The 24,745-nt window shown below is 55.0% G+C and overlaps 1 protein-coding gene across 1 annotated transcript in view; it reads right to left on the minus strand.

Annotated features, from left to right (window-relative positions):
* Positions 1-20,071, minus strand: part of LOC140458711 (multiple epidermal growth factor-like domains protein 8) — a 20,704-nt gene extending 633 nt beyond the window's left edge. Inside the window, exons 1-10 of the mRNA XM_072553374.1 lie at positions 19,954-20,071; positions 16,636-16,963; positions 13,518-13,681; positions 12,856-13,062; positions 12,241-12,418; positions 11,477-11,565; positions 9,790-10,003; positions 4,353-4,530; positions 3,711-3,856; positions 1,959-2,088 (exon numbers count right to left, since the gene is read on the minus strand). Coding sequence (XP_072409475.1) covers positions 1,959-2,088; positions 3,711-3,856; positions 4,353-4,530; positions 9,790-10,003; positions 11,477-11,565; positions 12,241-12,418; positions 12,856-13,062; positions 13,518-13,681; positions 16,636-16,855 — 1,526 coding nt within the window. The 5' untranslated portion in view covers positions 16,856-16,963; positions 19,954-20,071. The remainder of the gene's footprint in view (positions 1-1,958; positions 2,089-3,710; positions 3,857-4,352; positions 4,531-9,789; positions 10,004-11,476; positions 11,566-12,240; positions 12,419-12,855; positions 13,063-13,517; positions 13,682-16,635; positions 16,964-19,953) is intronic.
* Between the last annotated feature and the right edge of the window lie 4,674 nt (positions 20,072-24,745).

The raw sequence follows: 24,745 nt of genomic DNA on the forward strand, positions 1-24,745 counted from the left end.
AGGAATCATTGGCCTCCTTATGCTGGGGGTTTTACACACACTCACCATCCCCCGCACTGACCGAGAGACTGGGTTTTACACACACACACTGTCCCCGGCACTGACCGAGAGACTGGGTTTTACACACACTCACTGTCCCCCGCACTGACCGAGAGACTGAGTTTTACACACACTCACCGTCCCCCCACACTGACCGAGAGACTGGGTTTTACACACACACACTCACCATCCCCTGCACTGACGAGAGACTGGGTTTTACACACACTCACCGTCCCCCACACTGACCGAGAGACTGGGTTTTACACACACACATACTGTCCCCGGCACTGACCGAGAGACTGGGTTTTACACACACACTCACCATCCCCCCACTGACCAAGAGACTGGGTTTTAAACACACACATACTGTCCCCGGCACTGACCGAGAGACTGAGTTTTACACACAATCACTCACCGAGAGACTGGGTTTTACACCCACACACGGTCCCCGGCACTGACCGAGAGACTGGGTTTTACATACACACACTCACCTTCCCCGGCACTAACCAAGAGACTGGGTTTTACACACACACACACACTGTCCCCGACACTCACCGAGAGACTGGGTTTTACACACACACTCACCGTCCCTGGCACTGACCGAGAGACTTGGTTTTACACACACACACACACACTGTTCCCGACACTCACCGAGAGACTGGGTTTTACACACACACTCACCGTCCCCGGCACTGACCGAGAGACTGGGTTTTACACACACACACACACACTCACTGTCCCCCACACTGACCGAGAGACTGGGTTTTACACACACACTCACCGAGAGACTGGGTTTTACACACACACACTCACTGTCCCCCACACTGACTGAGAGACTGGGTTTTACACACACACTCACCGAGAGACTGGGTTTTACACACACACACTCACCGTCCCCGGCACTGACCGAGAGACTGGGTTTTACACACACACTCACCGTCCCCCGCACTGACTGAGAGACTGGGTTTTACACACACACACACACCGTTCCCCGCACTGACCGAGAGACTGGGTTTTACACACACACTCACTGTCCCCGGCACTGACCGAGAGACTGGGTTTTACACACACACTCACTGTCCCCGGCACTGACCGAGAGACTGGGTTTTACACATAAACTCACCGTCCCCGGCACTGACCGAGAGACTGGGTTTTACACACACACTCACCGAGAGACTGGGTTTTACACACACACACACACACACACACACACACCGTCCCCAGCACTGACCGAGAGACTGGGTTTTACACACACACTCACCATCCCCGGCACTGACCGAGAGACTGGGTTTTACACACACACACACACTCACCGTCCCCCACACTGACCGAGAGACTGGGTTTTACACACACACTCACTCACTGTCCCCGGCACTGACCGAGAGACTGGGTTTTACACACACACTCACCGAGAGACTGGGTTTTACACACACACACACACCGTCCCCCACACTGACGAGAGACTGGGTTTTACACACACACTGACCGAGAGACTGGGTTTTACACACACACTGACCGAAAGACTGGGTTTTACACACACACACACCGTCCCCCACACTGACCAAGAGACAGGGTTTTACACACACACTCACCGTCCCCGGCACTGACCGAGAGACTGGGTTTTACACACACACACACACCGTCCCCGGCACTGACCGAGAGACTGGGTTTTACACACACACACACACCGTCCCCGGCACTGACCGAGAGACTGGGTTTTACACACACACCCTCCCCACACTGACCAAGAGACAGGGTTTTACACACACACTCACCGTCCCCCACACTGACCGAGAGACTGGGTTTTACACACACACACACACACACCGTCCCCCACACTGACCAAGAGACAGGGTTTTACACACACACACACCGTCCCCCACACTGACCGAGAGACTGGGTTTTACACACACACACACTCACCGTCCCCGGCACTGACCGAGAGCCGGAGCTCTTCGCTGGAGACCCACTGGTGACAGTCCAGGTGGTAGAAGAAAATGTCTCCGTCGTAACACTTCTCCTCCTGATAGTGAATGTGTACGTTCCCACCTAAGGCCAGAGAGGAGACCATTAGCTTACCACCCCCCCCCAGCACACGCAGTGTGATCACACAGCCATTCTCCCTGCTGTCCCTGTGGGTCACCACTCACCCCATGGACACACCAAGCTCCCCGAGACTGACACAGACCGATGGAGACAGACAGCCCCATGACCCTCTGCTGCACTCTCCCTACTGTAGGGACACCCTCCCTTTGATAGGGAGGCTGGAACTGTATACAATTCTCCAGGGATTGCCTCACTGCAGTAACCATGATGTGGAAGTGCCGGTGTTGGACTGGGTTGGACAAAGTTAAAAATCACACAACCCCAGGTTATATTCCACAAGGTTTATTTGGAAGGACTAGCTTTCGGAGCGCAGGTGGTTGTGGACTAGGACCATAAGAGACAGAAATTATACCAACAGATTACAGTGTCACACAAGCAAAGTGGCACATTTATCAAATCTCCATTGTTGTTACGTCTTCCATCTTTTAGAATGAGTTACAGATTTCAGTTCATTAATATGAAAATCCCAGAACTTCTTTCAGGTCCTTTTTTGAGCTAAGTTAAGGTTTTATAAAAACACAAAGGTGACATGGGACGGGTTGGACCGAAAGGTCTGTTTCCATGCTGTACATCTCTATGACTCTATGACATTTCAGCTCAGGCAACACCTTAAAGGTGTGAGGTTAGAGTCTGTCTGTATCCCAGTCTTGACTCAAACTGGTTCTATTTCCAAAGTAGGAATTGATGAAATGTCCCATAGATTGACTGCCTGCAGATTGTGTACCTTTTGAGCAAAGTAGAATGTATCTGCAAACACAAATTGACCCTATAGACTTACGTGTATTGGGGGGGGGTGGAGAACGCCTGAGTGTGAGTGTATGTGAGTGTGTGTGATGGGGTGTAAGCCTGAGAGTGAGAGAGTGTGAATGTGTTTATCTGAGAGAAAGTGTGTGTATGATCGAGGGTCTGTGTGAGTGTGAGAGGAGAAGAGTGTGTGTGAGAGACAGTGTACAGTGCAGTGGGGTCACCTGTAGTGTGTCATGAATCCAAGGTCCCAGTTGAGGCCAGGTATTGCGTGATTTCTAACTGTGGGAAGACATTTCTAATTCGGAAGACCGACCCTCCTGCAGTGAAGGTTCATGTCCCCTCTGCCTTCCCCGTGGTGTAGTTGCCTGTCTGCTGTCACTGCCTGGAGTACGAGGACTCCCTGTGTACATCCACACTCCCCAATATCTCACTATTTCAACCATACTGTGTAGGGACTGAGGCACACGCACAACCCCTGACCCAGAGAGACCTCAGCTAAACTGGTGACACTTCGCACATTCCCACAAACACCCCACACCCCATCACATCCACAATCCTACTCCTCCCCCCTCCTCACGCTCCCTCTTCCTGATCCCCGCTCTCCCTCTCCCGCCGCTCTCAGCCCCTCTCCCTCACCACCATGCTCTCTCCCCTCCCCCCCCGCTCTCCCTCAACATCACAACTCCGCACTCACCCCTTCCCATTCCACACACTCTCAGCCCCCGCTCTCCCTGCTGCCCCCCCACCATGCTCCCCCCTTCCTCCCCCACACTCAGCCCCCTCCAGCCGCCACACCCCCGCCCTCCCTGCCCCCTCACCGTACACCACCATATAGTTGCCAACGATGGTGGCAGTGTGAAAGGCCCGTTCCCGAGGGCTGCTGGGAGACGGAGTGGATCGCAGCTCGGTCCAGTATCGCTCGTCCACGTGGAAGATATTGGTCGTGTTCGTCCGAAAGCTGAACCTGAGAGACAGAGAGGGGCCACAGAACCGTCACCTCCTGACACTCACCCTCACCTCAGGGAGTGTGTTGTTCAAGGGGAGTGCGTCTGAGTGACAGCACACAGGGAATATGCCCGGGGGAAAGAGTGCCAGAAGGGAGTGTGCCTGAGCGAAGTGTGTCCGAGTGACAGCAGACAGGAAATATGCTCGAGGGAGAGTGCCAGAATGGAGTGCATCCGAGGGAGTGTGTCTGAGTGACAGCACACAGAGAGCGAGTCCGAGGGGAGCGTGGCTATGTTCCAGGGGGGTGCACCTGAGGGGAGTGTGGCTGAGGGGGGTGCACCTGAGGGGAGTGCGGCCATGTTCCAAGGGGAGAGAGTCTGAGGGGAGTGTGGCCTTGTCCCAGGGGAGAATGTCTGAGGGGAGTGTGGCCTTGTCCCAGGGGAGAATGTCTGAGGGGAGTGGGGCCACGTCCCAGGGGAGTCCGGATATGATCGAGGCGAGTGTGTCCCTCTTACCGGGGAGAGACCCGATGCCCCCCGAAGATCAGTAATGTACGCGATGCCGGGTGGAAAACCATGGAGTGAGCAGCCATGGCTGGGCTCTTCCCTCCAGTCGGAATGACCTCCTCCCAGATCCAGTTCAGAAGATTAAACCGAAACATCCGAGAACTGAACCGGTCAACGTCCGTCCGGCCTGATGGGAGAGGGGTAACAGAACCAGTTAGACCACAGACATCCTCACCCAACACACACCCCCCGCCACACAACCCATACACTCCCCGCACCCCACCCCCACACAACCCATACACCCCCCACACCCCACCGCCACACAACCCATACACTCCCCGCACCCCACCCCCACACAACCCATACACCCCCCACACCCCACCCCCACACAACCCATACACCCCCTTCACCCCACCGCCACACAACCCATACACCCCCCACACCCCACCCCCACACAACCCATACACCCCCCACACCCCACCCCCACACAACCCATACACTCCCCGCACCCCACCCCCACACAACCCATACACCCCCCACACCCCACCGCCACACAACCCATACACCCCCCCGCACCCCACCGCCACACAACCCATACACCCCCTTCACCCCACCGCCACACAACCCATACACCCCCCACACCCCACCCCCACACAACCCATACACTCCCCGCACCCCACCCCCACACAACCCATACACTCCCCGCACCCCACCCCCACACAACCCATACACCCCCCCGCACCCCACCCCCACACAACCCATACACCCCCTTCACCCCACCGCCACACAACCCATACACTCCCCGCACCCCACCGCCACACAACCCATACACCCCCCACACCCCACCCCCACACAACCCATACACCCCCCACACCCCACCGCCACACAACCCATACACCCCCTTCACCCCACCCCCACACAACCCATACACCCCCCTCACCCCACCCCCACACAACCCATACACCCCCCGCACCCCACCGCCACACAACCCATACACCCCCCACACCCCACCGCCACACAACCCATACACCCCCTTCACCCCACCCCCACACAACCCATACACTCCCCGCACCCCACCCCCACACAACCCATACACCCCCCACACCCCACCCCCACACAACCCATACACCCCCCTCACCCCACCGCCACACAACCCATACACCCCCTTCACCCCACCCCCACATGGCCATACACCCCCCTCACCCCACCGCCACACAACCCATACACTCCCCGCACCCCACCCCCACACAACCCATACACCCCCCGCACCCCACCGCCACACAACCCATACACCCCCCTCACCCCACCGCCACACAACCCATACATCCCCCCACACCCCACCCCCACATGGCCATACACCCCCCTCACCCCACCGCCACACAACCCATACACCCCCTTCACCCCACCCCCACACAACCCATACACCCCCCACACCCCACCACCACACAACCCATACACCCCCTTCACCCCACCCCCACACAACCCATACACCCCCTTCACCCCACCCCCACACAACCCATACACCCCCTTCACCCCACCGCCACACAACCCATACACCCCCTTCACCCCACCGCCACACAACCCATACACCCCCTTCACCCCACCCCCACACAACCCATACACCCCCCACACCCCACCACCACACAACCCATACACCCCCTTCACCCCACCCCCACACAACCCATACACCCCCCACACCCCACCACCACACAACCCATACACCCCCTTCACCCCACCCCCACACAACCCATACACCCCCTTCACCCCACCGCCACACAACCCATACACCCCCTTCACCCCACCCCCACACAACCCATACACCACCCGCACCCCACCGCCACACAACCCATACACCCCCCTCACCCCACCGCCACACAACCCATACACCCCCTTCACCCCACCGCCACACAACCCATACACCCCCTTCACCCCACCGCCACACAACCCATACGCCCCCCGCACCACACCCCCACACAACCCATACACCCCCTTCACCCCACCGCCACACAACCCATACACCCCCTTCACCCCACCGCCACACAACCCATACACCCCCTTCACCCCACCGCCACACAACCCATACACCCCCTTCACCCCACCCCCACACAACCCTTACACCCCCCTCACCCCACCGCCACACAACCCATACACCCCCTTCACCCCACCGCCACACAACCCATACACCCCCTTCACCCCACCGCCACACAACCCATACACCCCCTTCACCCCACCGCCACACAACCCATACACCCCCCACACCCCACCGCCACACAACCCATACACCCCCTTCACCCCACCCCCACACAACCCTTACACCCCCCCTTCACCCCACCGCCACACAACCCATACACCCCCTTCACCCCACCGCCACACAACCCATACACCCCCTTCACCCCACCCCCACACAACCCTTACACCCCCCCTTCACCCCACCGCCACACAACCCATACACCCCCTTCACCCCACCGCCACACAACCCATACACCCCCTTCACCCCACCCCCACACAACCCTTACACCCCCCCTTCACCCCACCGCCACACAACCCATACACCCCCTTCACCCCACCGCCACACAACCCATACACCCCCTTCACCCCACCCCCACACAACCCATACACCCCCTTCACCCCACCGCCACACAACCCATACACCCCCTTCACCCCACCCCCACACAACCCATACACCCCCTTCACCCCACCGCCACACAACCCATACACCCCCCCTTCACCCCACCGCCACACAACCCATACACCCCCTTCACCCCACCGCCACACAACCCATACACCCCCCCTTCACCCCACCGCCACACAACCCATACACCCCCTTCACCCCACCGCCACACAACCCATACACCCCCTTCGCCCCACCGCCACACAACCCATACACCCCCTTCACCCCACCGCCACACAACCCATACACCCCCTTCACCCCACCCCCACACAACCCATACACCCCCTTCACCCCCCCGCCACACAACCCATACACCCCCTTCACCCCCCCGCCACACAACCCATACACCCCCTTCACCCCCCCGCCACACAACCCATACACCCCCTTCACCCCACCGCCACACAACCCATACACCCCCCCACACCCCACCGCCACACAACCCATACACCCCCTTCACCCCACCGCCACACAACCCATACACCCCCCTCACCCCACCCCCCCACACCCCACCGCCACACAACCCATACACCCCCCTCACCCCACCCCCCCACACCCCACCGCCACACAACCCATACACCCCCTTCACCCCACCCCCCCACACCCCACCCCCACACAACCCATACACCCCCTTCACCCCACCGCCACACAACCCATACACCCCCCTCACCCCACCCCCCCACACCCCACCCCCACACAACCCATACACCCCCTTCACCCCACCGCCACACAACCCATACACCCCCTTCACCCCACCGCCACACAACCCATACACCCCCCACACCCCACCGCCACACAACCCATACACCCTCCTCACCCCACCGCCACACAACCCTTACACCCCCCCACACCCCACCGCCACACAACCCATACACCCCCTTCACCCCACCGCCACACAACCCATACACCCCCTTCACCCCACCGCCACACAACCCATACACCCCCTTCACCCCACCGCCACACAACCCATACACCCCCCACACCCCACCGCCACACAACCCATACACCCCCCTCACCCCACCGCCACACAACCCATACACCCCCTTCACCCCACCGCCACACAACCCATACACCCCCCACACCCCACCCCCACACAACCCATACACCCCCTTCACCCCACCGCCACACAACCCTTACACCCCCTTCACCCCACCGCCACACAACCCATACACCCCCTTCACCCCACCGCCACACAACCCATACACCCCACCGCCACACAACCCATACACCCCCTTCACCCCACCGCCACACAACCCATACACCCCACCGCCACACAACCCATACACCCCCTTCACCCCACCACCACACAACCCATACACCCCCCCTTCACCCCACCCCCACACAACCCTTACACCCCCCCACACCCCACCGCCACACAACCCATACACCCCCGCACCCCACCCCCACACAACCCATACACCCCCTTCACCCCACCGCCACACAACCCATACACCCCCTTCACCCCACCGCCACACAACCCATACACCCCCTTCACCCCACCGCCACACAACCCATACACCCCCTTCACCCCACCGCCACACAACCCACACACCCCCTTCACCCCACCGCCACACAACCCATACACCCCCCTCACCCCACCCCCACACAACCCATACACCCCCCTCACCCCACCCCCACACAACCCATACACCCCCCTCACCCCACCCCACCACCACCCCGCCGCCACACAACCCATACACCCCCCTCACCCCACCGCCACACAACCCATACGCCCCCCTCACCCCACCCCACCACCATCCCGCCGCCACACAACCCATACACGCCCTGCACCCCACCGCCACACAACCCACCACCCCGCCGCCACACAACCCATACACCCCCCTCACCCCACCCCACCACCATCCCGCCGCCACACAACCCATACACCCCCCTCACCCCACCCCACCACCATCCCGCCGCCACACAACCCATACACCCCCCTCACCCCACCGCCACACAACCCACACACACACACACCCCACAACCCATACACCCTTCCCCACAAGCCACACAACCCATACTCCCCCCATAACCCACACTCCCCCACACAACCCACACACCCCCCACTCCCAAACCCACCCACACACAACCATACACCCCCCACAACCCACCCCCACATGGCCATACACCACTCACCCCCATACAACCATATACCCCCACCCCTACATGGCCCATACACCAACACCCCCATCCCCACACAAACCGTACAACCGCCACTCCCCCACAACACATCTCACACGCCCCCAAAACACGACCCCCCACAACCTACACACCCCCACACAAACACCACACCTCCACTCCCCCACACCCCAACCATCCCATACACCCCTCCCCAGAGAGACACGGATTGTCACACTCACCCCGTGCACACACACAGACACGGATTGTCACACTCATCCGCGTATATACACACAGACACGGATTGTCACACTCACCTCCCGTATACACACACACACACGGATTGTCACATTCATCCCCGTATATACACACACACAAACACGGATTGTCACACTCATCCCCGTATATACACACACACAAACACGGATTGTCACACTCATCCCCGTATATACACACAGACACGGATTGTCACACTCACCCCCGTGCACACACACACACACGGATTGTCACACTCACCGACACGGATTATCACACTCACCCCCGTATACACACACACAGAGACACAGGTTGTCACACTCACCCCCGTATACACACACACAGACACGGATTGTCACACTCACCCCCTTTTACACACACACAGACACGGATTGTCACACTCACCCCCGTACACATACAGATAGTGATCGACCAGGGTGGCTGCGTGGGAAGCCAGTCCGGGTGGAGTGAGAGATGTCGATGCTGACAGCAGCTTCCAGCTCTCTGGGACAGCCTCATACAGCCAGATGTCACTGAGCAGCGAGCCGTTCGCCAACTGGCCACCAAAGATCAGCATGCGGCCCCTCCACTCGACGGCACTGTGAGAGTGTCGGGCCGGCTGGAAGAATACAACATCACAGGCTGTCAGCACAGACCCCTACTGAGGGGGAACGAGGGGGTCAGTGACCCTCAGGGGGGCAACAAGGGGAGCAGTGACCCTGAGTGGGGAATGGTGGGGGGTCAGTGACCCTGAGGGGGAAGGAGGGGGGGTCAGTGACCCTGACGGGGGAATGGGGGGGGGGGGGGGGGGGGGGGTCAGTGACCCTGAGGAGGGGGGGGGGTCAGTGACCCTGAGGGGGGGGGGGGGGGGGGGGTAAGTGACCCTGAGGGGGAAGGAGGGGGGGGTCAGTGACCCTGACGGGGGAACGGGGGGGTTCAGTGACCCTGAGGGGGAAGGAGGGGGGTCAGTGACCCTTGGGGGTGGGGGGTCAGTGACCCTGAGAGGGGGAAAGGAGGGGGTCAGTGACCCTGAGGGAGGGGGGTGGGGGGGAGAGAAAGGAGGGGGGTCAGTGACCCTGAGGGGGAAGGAGGGGGTCAGTGACCCTGAGAGGGGGAAAGGAGGGGGATCAGTAACCCTGAGGGGGGGGGAGAGAAAGGATGGGCATCAGTGACCCTGAGGGAGGGGGGGGGGGGGTGGGGAAGCAGGGGGTCATTGACCCTGAGGGGGGAGGGGAGAGGAGGGCGTCAGTGACCCTGAAAGGGAGGGGGGGGGGGTGGGGGGTGGGGAAGGAGTGGGGGTCAATGACTCTGAGGGGAGCTGGGGTTTAGCGACCCTGAGGGTGGACTCTGAGATGGGAGTGTGTCAGTGACCCTGAAGCGGAGGTTCGGGTTGTGGGAGGGGTAGAGGATCAGTGACTCTGAGCAGAGTGGGTTCAGTGGCCCTGAGCGGGAGACGGAGGGGATGCAGGGCGAGTGACCCTTAGCTGGAGGTTAGGGTCCAGTCAGTGACGCTGAGTGGGTGGGGGGAAGAGTCTCTGTTCCAGAACCCAAGATGGTGTGATGCAGGGGACGGTTTTCTCCCAGACAGCACAGGAATTTTGGAAATGCCAGTCCCGGAGATCAGTGGGCGAAGGATGAGACTAACTGGATGCTGAGGGTTGCTGGGGAAACAGTCCAGAGCACAGTCGGAGCAGATTAGATGGACTGAATGGCCTACTCCCAGGGTCGCTATGGAACCAGGGCGTGTTTGGACAATAAGGCGACAGTTACAGGACACTGATTGGTCAAACCAAATTTGGAGACTGGGCCTGATGGAACAGGACACGAAGGACGCGTGGGGTTGAAGACTTGGAGAGGTCAGCTGGCGATACGGGTAATGTCCGTCCCTCTGAGCCAGAAACCCCAACTGGGACTTGACGGTAACTTGTCTTCACCCTTTCGGATGCGGCGAGGCCTCCGATGGAATAATGTGGGAGATATCCTGAGCCAGCGATGGCCGTTCGATGGCTGAGGGAGGTGCCGACACTCAGCGATTGGCCGAATTCCCCCCCCCCCCCACCCACCACAAACAGAGGGTGAGGCAGTCACTTACCGGAGATGGACTGGCTGTACTCCGGTGCCACTGGTTACTTGTGAAGTTATAGCGAACGAGGTCACCCAGGACTTGGTTCAGATCAAACCCTGAAAAGTGCACGCTACGTGAGAGCACAAGAAACCGGAGCTAGGGGGCATTCAGCCCATCAAGCCTGCTCGCCCACTCAGCACTATCCTCAGCTGATCCATTCCGGCTTCCCGCCCACTCCCCCAAATCACTCCATTCCCCTGAGAAATTCACTCTTAAATATATTCAACAATGGAGTACAGGGTTAGATACAGAGTAAAGCTTCCTCTATACCTCCCACCAAACACCCGCAGGACAGGGACAGCACAGAATTAGATACAGAGTAAAGCTCCCTCTACACTGTCCCCCCATCAAACACTCGCAGGACAGGGACAGCACAGAATTAGATACAGAGTAAAGCTTCCTCTGCAATGTCCACCCATCAAACTCTCTCAGGACAGCATAAAGTTAGATAAAGAGTTAAATTTCCTCTATACTGTCCCCCATCAAACACTCCCAGGAGAGGAACAGTACAGGGTGAGATACAGAGTAAAACTCTCTCTACACTGACCCCACTATCAAACCCTCCCAGGACAGGGATGGTACAGGGTGAGATACAGAGTAAAGCTCCCTCTACACTGTCCCCACTATTAAACCCTCCCAGGACAGGGACAGTACAGCCGGTGATCGAGGGTGAAGCCAGGTCTGGAAACTCTCAGACAGTGGTACCACTGACAGAAGCAGCTGGGACTTACCCCCGAAGATGTACAGAGAGTTAGTGGTGTTGAGGAAGGTTCCAGCAGCTGCTGTGCGTCCTGTAAACTCTGGGTCTGACCTGCTGACATTGTACCAACTCCCTGCGCTCTGGTTGTCATTGAGAGAAAGGTCACAGTTGTGACCGATGAACCCTGGCTGACACTGGCAATGCTGAGCCTGGAACAAGACAGAAAACTGTCAGAGAACACAGACTGAGCAACATTATTAACTCTACAAACCTCCATCAAATCCCTAAACCAATCCCACTGCCCCACTCCCTCCCCATAGTTCTGTATCGACCCTCAAACTAATCCTATTGCCCCACTCTCTCCCCGTAGTCCTGTATCGACCCCTAAACTAATCCCATTGCCCCTCTCTCTCCCCACAGTCCTGTATCGACCCCTAAACTAATCCTATTGCCTCACTCTCTCCCCATAGTCCTGTATTGACCCCCAAACTAATCCCATTGCCCCACTCCCTCCCTAAACTAATCCCACTGGCCCACTCTCACCCCATAGCCCTCTGTAAATCCCCAATTTGATCCATATTCCCACCCTATTCCTACCAGTTTGACTGCTGTCGATTCACTCTGGGTCTGCCAGGGGATAACTTACTGCCACACAGTGTCCATATGGCCCACAGGTATCACTGCAGTTCTGGATATTACAGGCCGCTCCACTCCAGCCAAAATGACAGGTGCAGCTCCCAGAGAGGTCACATGTCCCATGCCCAGAGCATCCCCGGGGACACAGCGTGAATGTGTAGGTGGCATTGAAGCCCAGCAGGTTGTAATTGGCATCACTGAACAGGTGGAGGAGCATCTGGGGAGAGATGCAGATGAAGTGAAGGATCAAGTCACGGGCCCACCCGCCCTGTCGGGCAGACACAGACCCACCCTCCCTGTCAGGTGCACATGGGCCTACCCGCCCCGTCGGGGGCGCACACGGGCCCACCCACCCCGTCAGGCGCACACAGGCCCACCCGCCCACTGATTGATTTGCGTATCCAGCAAGTGCAGTCGTGTCTGTAACTTGCAGCCACAACGTTGAGTGTTCAACATACTCAGGCTTGTTTACACCCAGAACAACACAGGCCAGTGTGTGTAACTCTCTCACACAGGCTCACAAACAGAACAAATTGTGTCTCCCATCAAATCCAGCATGTTCACAACTCACACAAACACTGACCATCACACTCATTCTCATGCACACACACACACTCACTCCCTCCCGCTCTCTCCCACACATACGCTAACAGTCGTTGTTGTTACACTGACCTTTCCAGACCGTGCTTCAATGGGTTCGGGCAGAGTGTTGCCACTGAGACTGGCGAGCAGGGGGCTGCTGTAGGAGTCACCATCATAAATGAAGAGGTAGTCGTAGGCACACTCCGTGTCCAGGAACATGAAGGTCAGAATGATGCGGAAACTGCTGTTCGGGGCTTTTGACAAGTAAACTTCAGCCAAGGTCAGACTGACATGAAAAACACCCAAACACAAACCCCCACCTGATCCCCAACATGCCCGGACCCCAAAATACCCAGATCCCGAAATGCCCCAATCCCAAAACACCCAAATCCCATAATGCTTGGCCCAATTCCTAATACCATCCCCACAGCCAAAACACTTGGTATCTCAACAGGATTCAGACTTCACCTGAACATCTAAGTGCATGTGCATTTAATATCTGAACTGAGCAGTGGGGAGAGCTTGAAATGGCTGTTTTCCCTGGAGTGTCAGAGGCTGAGGGGTGACCTTATAGAGGTTTATAAAATTATGAGGGGCATGGATAGGATAAATAGACAAGGGCTTTTCCCTGGGGTGGGGGAGTCCAGAACAAGAGGGCATAGGTTTAGGGTGAGAGGGGAAAGATATAAGAGGGACCTAAGGGGCAACTTTTTCACACAGAGGAAGCTGCCAGGGAAGTGGTGGAGGCTGGTACTGTTACAGCATTTAAAGGGCATCTGGATGGGTACATTAATAGGAAGGGTTTGGAAGGATATGGGCCTAATGCTGGCAAATGGGACTAGATTAGTTTAGGATATCTGATTGGCATGCATGAATTGGACCCGGAGGGTTGGTTTCTGTGCTGTACATCTCCATGACCTTTCACAAACTTCACAAAAACAAAGTCAACCCGAAAATCACAGGTCACCTGGTGTGCCTGGATTTTGCAACAATGGGGTTAAAAAAATGCCACCCAGTCGCAGTCTTCCTAACTCCTTTTGGAGCAGCCTCTTGGCTGGTAAAATGCAGATAGATTTTTAACTTGGCTAAACAGCAAGGGATGCTGGGTACACTGGCCAAGTAAAACACAAAACCCCACACACCAGACACAACAGTCAGGTGCTAATGATATTAGCATCATGTAAAAGGCAAGAGTTATCCTGGACGACATACCCCCAACAACGTAGCCATCTAACAAAAGTAGGCTCAAACAGGCACTGGGTCTGGCTACATGACCAACAGTAACACATCTAAATGATCGACTCTTGACTCAAACTATTAACTGTATCTCCCTCAGTTTGCTCGCTGAGTTGGCAGGTTTGTTTTCATATGAGCCTCCGGTCTCTTAAAAGTTCAAGATACATGAATAGCAGGCGGACATAGCACCAGCGCTTCACCAGACTCTCACTGATGATGTCACCCTGCGTGGTGACGAAATATCTGAAAACAATCCTTCCAGCTCAGCGAGCAAACCTACATCCAGAACCTCAACCTGAGCTACAAATCTTCTCAAAACTCGCACGTATCTCCCTACAGGGTTACAGGACTACAGAAAACCATCTAGGTCAAGATTCTAAAACAGGATTCACCTGGACACTTCACTCTTGGAATCTCTGGGATCAACTGAGGCGTTCCGAGGAGACCAGCATGGTAAAAAGCAGAGACCAGCTGATCATCGAGGGAGTGTGCGCGAGGGAGTGTGCGCGAGGGAGTGTGCGCGAGGGAGTGTGCGCGAGGGAGTGTGCGCGAGGAAGAGAGAGAGAGAGAGAGAGAGAGAGAGAAAAGAAGCGAGAGAGACTGACTGTGTAAATGTACACGACAAGGAGCCAAGTAGGATTGGGGAGAGTACAATTAACATCAAAGGTTATTGTAAGGTTGTTCCTTATGATGTGATGATTTGGTGGTGCCAGTTTTGGACTGGGGTGTACAAAGTTAAAAATCACACTACATCAGGCGATAGTCCAACATGTTTGTTTAGAAGCACTAACTTTCGGAGTGCTGCTCCTTCATCAGGTGGTTGTTGCATAAGCTGGTGCTGTATAATTTGTAAGTGAATGAAGTGGGAATGTTTTGTTTTGGTTCTGGTTTGTGTCCATATTGATTTCGTCGCCTTGTTATTGTGGGATACCTGGGCCAATTCATTCGTAACATTCTGGTCGGAGCTGTCTAAATTGTTTTAAGGAGAGTCAACATCTTACACAAAGGGAAATCACTCCAATCCTGGAAGAAAACGTAACTATAATATTCCACTTAACCTCAGAGATGGGCCACAGACAGCCACACTCTGATATTCATCTGAGCCAATCCCCTTACTCTCTGGTCACTCACTGACGAATTGTATAGCCTGGGAGGAGGTCTGAGACTCCTGGAGTTGATTTTTTTTAAAAACTCATCCTCCTTATATAGGGCAGTCTACAGTTTGCCTGTGCTCTGTTCTGATAAGCTGCCAGATAGAGAAGGTGGGCTTCTTCAAGACCCTCGTGTAAACCAAACAGTCACCAAACTCCTGTGCATGACCCTCCTGATGTGAACTTCCCCATGATATCGCTCATCAGTGAGTCTTTAACATTCTGCTTAAAAGCATCCGAGCCTAGTTTCAGGAAGTGAAATATTTTACACTCTGAAGAATGTACGGTGCCCCCTTCCAAGGACAGTGTCCAGAATTAATCACTGTGAGATCAAGAGAGAATTGTAATGAGTCTGCTGCCCACCTTAACGTCTGAGACGGGCCATAATAAGCCACACTCTGTACGGAGTCAAGGAGGCAGATTCACTCGAGGGGTTAGGGTCTAGAATGTACTGTCTGAGAGTGTAGGGGGGGAGGCAGGTTCACTTGAGGAGTTAGGGACTAGAGCATACTGTCTGAGAGTGTGAGGGGAGGCAGGTTCACTCGAGGGGTTAGGGTCTGGAGTGGACTGTCTGTCAGTGTGGGGGAGGCAGGTTCACTCGAGGGGTTAGGGTCTATGTGTACTGTCTGAGAGTGTGGAGGGAGGAAGGTTCAAATTGCTCGCTGACAAAGAGGAACATGCCGAGGTACAGGGTGAAGCAGGAGGACTGGCTCGAGATGGGTCAAGCGACCTCTGTCTGTGCCAGAACCATTGCCTGATGCTGTGAGGTGATTTGGAGAGTTCTCTGTGAATAATGACCTAGAACGCAGTGCGCCACTCACCTCGGATGAGCCATTCGCAGTTGCCACTGACGGAGTAGTTTCCCGGGCCGTCGGTCACATAGCCCGGCTGCTGGTTCAGTTCCTGTCGGTGCCCTTTACATTCTCCAGCACGGCCTCTGTGTCCCAGCAGCAGCAGCAGCAACAGGAGGTGAAGCAAGGCTGGACTGTGTACTGCTCCTGGCCTCCTGCCCCTGCTCGCTGCCGACGCGGTCACTCCCATCCTGCCCTCTGGTAGCCACAATGTCTGCCACGGTCAGCAGCAAGGCTGGCCAACAGCTAGGCCTCACTCACCAGGATACCACAGCACAGCAGTTGGAGCCATCGGGAGCTGCAAAAAAAAAGGCACAGGGCTCAGGCAAGGTACGTGTACACACGCACAGCCTGTGGACACGAAGCACAGACAACCTGAGCAATCTCCAGAACGTCCACGTAGCTGCAGAAATCACACAGATCGCAAGCATAAATCACTCAGGTCCCTGTGAATACTCCCCCACCTTCACAGCCCCTCTCCCCATCAGTATATCTCCCTTCCCTGTGAATAATCACCCACCCTCACAGCCCCTCTCCCCATCAGTATCACCCCCGTCCCAGTGAATACTCCCCCACCCTCACAGCCCCTCTCCCCATCAGTATAACCCCCGTCCCTGTGAATACTCCCCCACCCTCACAGCCCCTCTCCCCATCAGTATAACCCCCGTCCCTGTGAATAATCACCCACCCTCACAGCCCCTCTCCCCATCAGTATAACCCCCGTCCCTGTGAATACTCCCCCACCCTCACAGCCCCTCTCCCCATCAGTATAACCCCCGTCCCTGTGAATAATCACCCACTCTCACAGCCCATCTCCCCATCAGTATAACCCCCGTCCCTGTGAATAATCACCCACTCTCACAGCCCCTCTCCCCATCAGTATAACCCCCGTCCCTGTGAATAATCACCCACTCTCACAGCCCCTCTCCCCATCAGTATAACCCCCGTCCCTGTGAATACTCCCCCACCCTCACAGCCCCTCTCCCCATCAGTATAACCCCCGTCCCTGTGAATAATCACCCACACTCACAGCCCCTCTCCCCGTCAGTATAACCCCCGTCCCTGTGAATAATCACCCACCCTCACAGCCCCTCTCCCCGTCAGTATAACCCCCGTCCCTGTGAATAATCACCCACTCTCACAGCCCCTCTCCCCGTCAGTATAACCCCCGTCCCTGTGAATAATCACCCACACTCACAGCCCCTCTCCCTGTCAGTATAACCCCCGTCCCTGTGAATACTCCCCCACCCTCAGAGCCCCTCTCCCCGTCAGTATAACCCCCGTCCCTGTGAATAATCACCCACCCTCACAGCCCCTCTCCCCGTCAGTATAACCCCCGTCCCTGTGAATACTCCCCCACCCTCAGAGCCCCTCTCCCCGTCAGTATAACCCCCGTCCCTGTGAATACTCCCCCACCCTCAGAGCCCCTCTCCCCGTCAGTATAACCCCCATCCCTGTGAATACTCCCCCACCCTCAGAGCCCCTCTCCCCACGCTCTCTTTCTCTGTCTGTTTGTACTGTAGGTCACTTTCCTCAGCTTCTGACTCCCTATTTGTCTCTCTCCCTGTCCCTTTATCTCTCTTTCTGTCTATCTCTCCCCCCATTCTTACCCCTCGTTCTCTCCCTCTCTCACACATTCTCCATGTCTCACTATCTCTGTTGTTCCATCTCTCTCTCTCTCAAACTGGCTTTTTCTCTCTCTCTCTCCCTCCACAGCTCCACACACTCCCCCTCTTTCTCTCCAACTCCTCTTTTTGCACCCAATCTCTTTCCTTCTCTCCTCCCTCCCTCTTTTTCTCTCTCTCTCTGTCCCTGTCCCTCTCTCCTTCCTTCTACTCTCACTCACACTCACACTCTCTCTCTCTCTCTCTATCCCTGTCCCTCTCTCCTTCCCTCTACTCTCACTCACACTCTCTCTCTCTCTCTCTCTATCCCTGTCCCTCTCTCCTTCCTTCTACTCTCACTCACACTCTCTCTCTCTCTATCCCTGTCCCTCTCTCCTTCCTTCTACTCTCACTCACACTCACTCTCTCTCTCTCTCTCTCTCCCTCACACTCTCTCTCTCTCTCTCTCTCCCTCACACTCTCTCTCTCTCTCTCTATCCCTGTCCCTCTCTCCTTCCTTCTACTCTCACTCACACTCACTCACTCTCTCTCTCTCTCTCTCTCTCTCTATCCCTGTCCCTCTCTCCTTCCTTCTACTCTCACTCACACTCACTCACTCTCTCTCTCTCTCTCTCTATCCCTGTCCCTCTCTCCTTCCTTCTACTCTCACTCACACTCACTCACTCTCTCTCTCTATCCCTGTCCCTCTCTCCTTCCTTCTACTCTCACTCACACTCACTCACTCTCTCTCTCTCTCTATCCCTGTCCCTCTCTCCTTCCTTCTACACTCACTCACTCTCTCTCTCTATCCCTGTCCCTCTCTCCTTCCTTCTACACTCACTCACTCTCTCTCTCTCTCTCTATCTCTCTATCCCTGTCCCTCTCTCCTTCCTTCTACTCTCACTCACACTCACTCACTCTCTCTCCCTCCCTCCCTCCCTCACACACACACTCTCTCTCTCTCTCTATCCCTGTCCCTCTCTCCTTCCTTCTACTCTCACTCACACTCACTCACTCTTTCTCTCTCTCTATCCCTGTCCCTCTCTCCTTCCTTCTACTCTCACTCACACTCACTCACTCTCTCCCTCCCTCCCTCCCTCACTCTCCCTCCCTCCCTCCCTCCCTCACTCTCCCTCCCTCCCTCCCTCCCTCACTCTCCCTCCCTCCCTCCCTCCCTCACTCTCCCTCCCTCCCTCCCTCACTCTCCCTCCCTCCCTCCCTCACTCTCCCTCCCTCCCTCACTCTCCCTCCCTCCCTCCCTCCCTCACTCTCCCTCCCTCCCTCCCTCCCTCCCTCTCCCTCCCTCCCTCACTCTCCCTCCCTCCCTCCCTCCCTCACTCTCCCTCCCTCCCTCCCTCCCTCACTCTCCCTCCCTCCCTCACTCTCCCTCCCTCCCTCACTCTCTCTCTCTCTCTCTCTCCCTCTCCCTCCCTCCCTCCCTCCCTCTCTCCCTCCCTCCCTCACTCCCTCCCTCCCTCCCTCACTCCCTCCCTCCCTCCCTCCCTCCCTCCCTCCCTCCCTCCCTCACTCACTCTCTCCCTCCCTCTCCCTCCCTCTCTCTCCCTCACTCCCTCCCTCACTCCCTCCCTCACTCCCTCCCTCTCTCCCTCCCTCACTCCCTCCCTCACTCCCTCCCTCTCTCCCTCCCTCTCTCTCTCCCTCCCTCTCTCTCTCCCTCCCTCACTCTCTCCGGGGATCCTCGGGAACATGGCGATCCAACTGTTTGTGATCCGCCTCTCGCGAGACGGCCGAGCCCGGGATCGCGGCGCCCGACAACGGCGTCGCCTCAGCCAATGGGAAGCGAGGGAACCCACCGGCGCTGAGCGCGCGTGCGCGGGGGGTGGCGGGGATCGAGTTGCGCGGGCCGCCGGGGGATCCACTCCGTCAGCGGTGACCGACCCACGGGGTCAGGGAGACCCGGATCCCAATGGGCAGGGACACCCACAGGTACAGGGATCGAGTGATCCACCCCTGGGCCAGTGAGGAGTTGGTGATCCACTGGGTCTGGGGGGTGTGTGTGGGTGGGGTGGGGGGTGTGTGTGTTGGGGGGGGGATCCACCTCCCCAGCCAATACCGACTGGGGGATCCACCCCATTTGTCAAGCAGAGGATCCACTCCATCCCTGACGGGTTACAGGTAGATTCACGGTTCCCCCCTCCTCCCTCCTTCCTTTAGGGGATCTGTTGACCCACTGGATTGGCAAGGGGTCCACCTCTCGCCACTGAGGGAAGGATGATCCGCCCTGCCACCAGAAATGAGACCTGGAATCCCGCCAATCACCAGCAAGGGATCCAACTCCCCGGCCAACCATGAGCTGTGGATCCACTCCTCCGCCAATCGGGAACAAGGGATGCGATCCCTGCCAATCAGGAGTGGATGATCCACAGCCCACCAATAGAAAGCCTGGGCACCAGTCTCTCTCTCTCTCTTCCCCCATTCAACTCCCCCTGTCTCTAACCTCACCCCTATTAGTGTGTGAAGGATCCACTCCCGTCATGGATAGTGAGTGAGAGATCCAGAGGATTAGATTAGATTACTTACAGTGCGGAAACACGCCCTTCGGCCCAACAAGTCCACACCGACCCTCCGAAGAGCAACCCACCCAGACCCATTCCCCTACATTTACCCCTTCACCTAACACTTTAGCATGGCCAATTCACCCTAACCTGCACATTTTTGGACTGTTGGAGGAAACCGGAGCGCCCGGAGGAAACCCACAGAGACACGGGGAGAATGTGCAAACTCCATACAGACAGTTGCCTGAGGCGAGACACCTTTGAAGATGGAGTGGGTCTGAAGGACGAGGCAGAGGAGCTGATTGGCAAGTTACCGGACAACATCAGTTCCCAGCCTGCCAGCCTTTTCTTCTTTGAACCTTGCGCACGTCAGAAAGGCCAGCATGGTTCGATGGGCTGAAGAGCCTTCATCTGTAGTGTGGAGATTCTGCGCTTCTGCGACTCGGAGCATTTCCGTCCAAGACGCTGATTGGACCAGTCGAGATCTCGCTGTCATGTCTGCACCTCTCGAGCATCATTGTAAATCTGTTCTGCTACATCCTGCTACATCTAAGGCCTAGAGAAAGTACCCTTCTGGTTCACTGAGTTCTTTCCATCATTCCGTTATTACAGGCTCCATTCTGTGAGAAACAAAGCTCACTCACTTCAATAATTCCAGTCCGAGACAAGATCTGAATCAGTAGTGTCATTTATTTCACACTTGCAAGTGGGTGTGATGTCCACTGTCTATAAGGCAGAGGACATACACACCAAATTCAATTCACACACAATATTTATATAATTTGATTTCTTTTGTTTTACATTGCTCCTCCCCTGTTTACATCCTCCACTTCCCTAAGACCGGCACCCATTACTCCTGTTTATCTCTTGCCTTATCCGGCCTTGTCTGTGACAAAATGCTTATTTCTGGCCTCACAAGGCCGTTTGACCTCATCCCACTATAGGTCATTGTTGGGCATATTCTTTCTTCATCATTATCTACCCCCTCCATCTGTGCCTTTCCCGAGGCTGTTCTGATCCCTATGACCCTTTTAATTGGGGTTTGTTCCTCTGTCTCTGTAAAAGTGGGAAACAGATGTTTATACCTTCTGTTTGTACAGGCGTATCTAGCTTAACTTCATCCCCTCACAACATCTTATCTACTTGCCCGTAATATCTACCATTGTTTTGTAGTCACATTTCATTCTGGCATACAATTTTAGCTAATACAAAAACAATTATATATTTCCTCCACATCGTTTCCATTCTTGTTGACTCAGCTCTTGGCTAAAACAATTACACACTGGTGTGAGTTCATTTTACTTTGTAAAATGGAATTGCAGAAGTAACATTAATTTACCTATATCCCACAATTTCCCCCTTTTCTTTAATTACCATTTGTTATCTTCTGCATTTTTCTTTCAGGGGCACCTGTTTCATCAGGGCTGTTTCAATCAACCTTTGGGTGAGCCCTTGTATACAGGGTATGATACAACAGCCAATGGCCACCAATACCCCGACTACTACTATCAGGGAAGTAAGGATGGAAACCACCACCCCCTTCCATTTCCCAAACCATGATTCCAGCCATCCTGTGAGAGATGTATCTACTCCTGAATTCTCAGCCAGTTCCTCTGCTAAGGTAGTCAATCCCCTTAAGGCCCGAGTAATTGAACCATCAGGCGCAGTGTTATTAGGAATAAAGGTACAACAGCTTCCTCCTAACATCACACACACACACCCCCTTTTTCTGCTAAAACCCTATCAAGGACCATTCTGTTTTCCCATGCCTTCCTACTTGTCGCATCGAGCTGGTCTGATATTCCTTTAATCGCATCTCTTGTATAATTTATAAATCGCTTTTGATTATAGAAAATGTAATTTATCCAATCTACATTTTTATTGATCGTTACCCACCAAAGGAGAGCTGACTCAAAGCCTGCTGCAATCTGGTTACGAGCCTTGAATTCATCAGGTACTCCCCTAGGGACTCCTCCAGAATCGAGATAAATCCTGTCATCGAAAGAAGTGTCTAACAGTAATCTCTTACCCCTTCCCTTTTTCCCTCCTATCTTTTCCTTCTCAAATGCCAGGGTAAATGGAATTGCCAATTGTACAATTGCACATATCCCTCTCCAATCCGGAGGGAGGGTGGGTCTCTATATTTTGCCTCCACAGTCCCACCACAGATCCGCTCGAGGAACCTTTAGTGCTGAGTAGTTCCCTCCCTTCTCCATTTCGGTAACATTCTTAATCTCTGTACATAATTTCAGCTCCCCCAAATCTCTCGACCGACTTGTACCTCGTCTACGCACACACGACATGTGATTTCCAACTGCGGCGGAAAATATGGGGGAAGCTTTTGCATCTTTCTTCTCCAAGGGAGGGAACATCAGTGATAGGGAGGTACAATTCCTATCATTCCATGCAGTCTCATCCTGATACAGGGCTATCATACATTTCATGCCCTTCCTGTCTCCCTTCCACCCGAGCGGAAAGGGAACCCCCTGGGCCACTGGCCGACTGGAGGCACATACATAGCAATTGCTTTTGTTCAGACTTTTTACAGTGTACTTTACCCATTCAACCCAGGCATTTGCATCCCCGTACCCAGTTTCTATTTCAATGGTCTGTTTCAAGTCCTTTACCTCTATAAATTTTACTACTTTAGGATCAGCGGGAGGGGTGAAAGAAAGATTGTATCTTATTACCCAGTAGTTCTACCTGTTTTCCCTGTCCTACGCTAATTCGAAAACAATAGCCCAAGAAATCCTTCCCATTTGCTTTCATTTCTATCCCAAACGTTTCATTTCATTGTATCTCATAGGTGCCCCCCTCCCCCAGAATTGTTTCGTGCCATTTGGTTTTCCTTATTGTCAGGTATATTGGGTTACACTTTTTATCGGGACAATCGCGAGCTGGTTGGAAGGGGGTCCGCTGTACTGTGACGAGACCATTATACTAAGTACCATCCCCAAGGCCATCCCCATAGGACTTAAGATGTATCTCAAAGCTGCAGTACTGTCCCTGATTATCTACATCCTCACAATTTACTAAGCTACATACATCAGCGTCTATTACTTGTGGATTATCAGACTCAGGAACTATTAATAATACATATGAAAATGATATTTGACAAAATCCCAATACCAAGAGGGCTAGCATCATAACTCTAAGCATCCCCAGTATTCTAAACATCATGCTGAAGCACAAAACGACTTACTATACAATCTTGCAGAAATAATCCCGCGCTCGCGTCGCCACTGTATAATTAGTTACTCAAAGTCTCTTTAGTCTGAGTTTCAGCGGATCTTGCGTTGATTCGGCTGTCCAGACTTCTTCCTCCACGGGAGGGTCCACTGGCCCTTTCATCCGAGTGTAGTGAGTCCAGCCTTTCCCCGCCGTCCTTATTGCCGTTTCGGTCAAAAGAGCCTGGTACGGCCCTTCCCAGTCCGGCTGCAATTTAGTCTCTGTCCATGATTTTACTAAGATTCAATCGCCCGGCCGGATGGGATGAACGGTGAATTCAAGGGCTGGAGTCTGTGCCAATAAACCCTGTTTCCTGAGGAAAGACAAAGAGGAGGACAAGCCCAGTATGTACTTCTTTCAAAACAAATCTTTAGTTTCGGGAATTGGCAATTCCCCATTCGTTCCCAAGTAAGGTCATCCAAATAAGATTTCATAGGGGGATAGTCCCAAATCTTTCCTCCGCCAAGGGACAAGCCCAAAAGGCATCCTTTAAATCTATCACACTAAACCATTTGTGGTCATGGGGGATCTTACTTAATAAGGTATAGGGGTTTGGCACCACTGGGTGCCTGATCAGTACTATTCGATTTCATGTTCTCAAATCCTGCACCAATCGATAAGTTCCATCGGATTTCCGCACTGGTAGAATTGGGGTATTATAAGGAGACATACATGGCTCCAACAGTCCATCTCTAATCAATCCCTCAATTACTGGCTGCAGTCCTCGTTTAC

The sequence above is a fragment of the Chiloscyllium punctatum genome, chromosome 34, assembly GCF_047496795.1.
Source record: "Chiloscyllium punctatum isolate Juve2018m chromosome 34, sChiPun1.3, whole genome shotgun sequence".
Classification (NCBI taxonomy): Eukaryota; Metazoa; Chordata; class Chondrichthyes; order Orectolobiformes; family Hemiscylliidae; genus Chiloscyllium; species Chiloscyllium punctatum.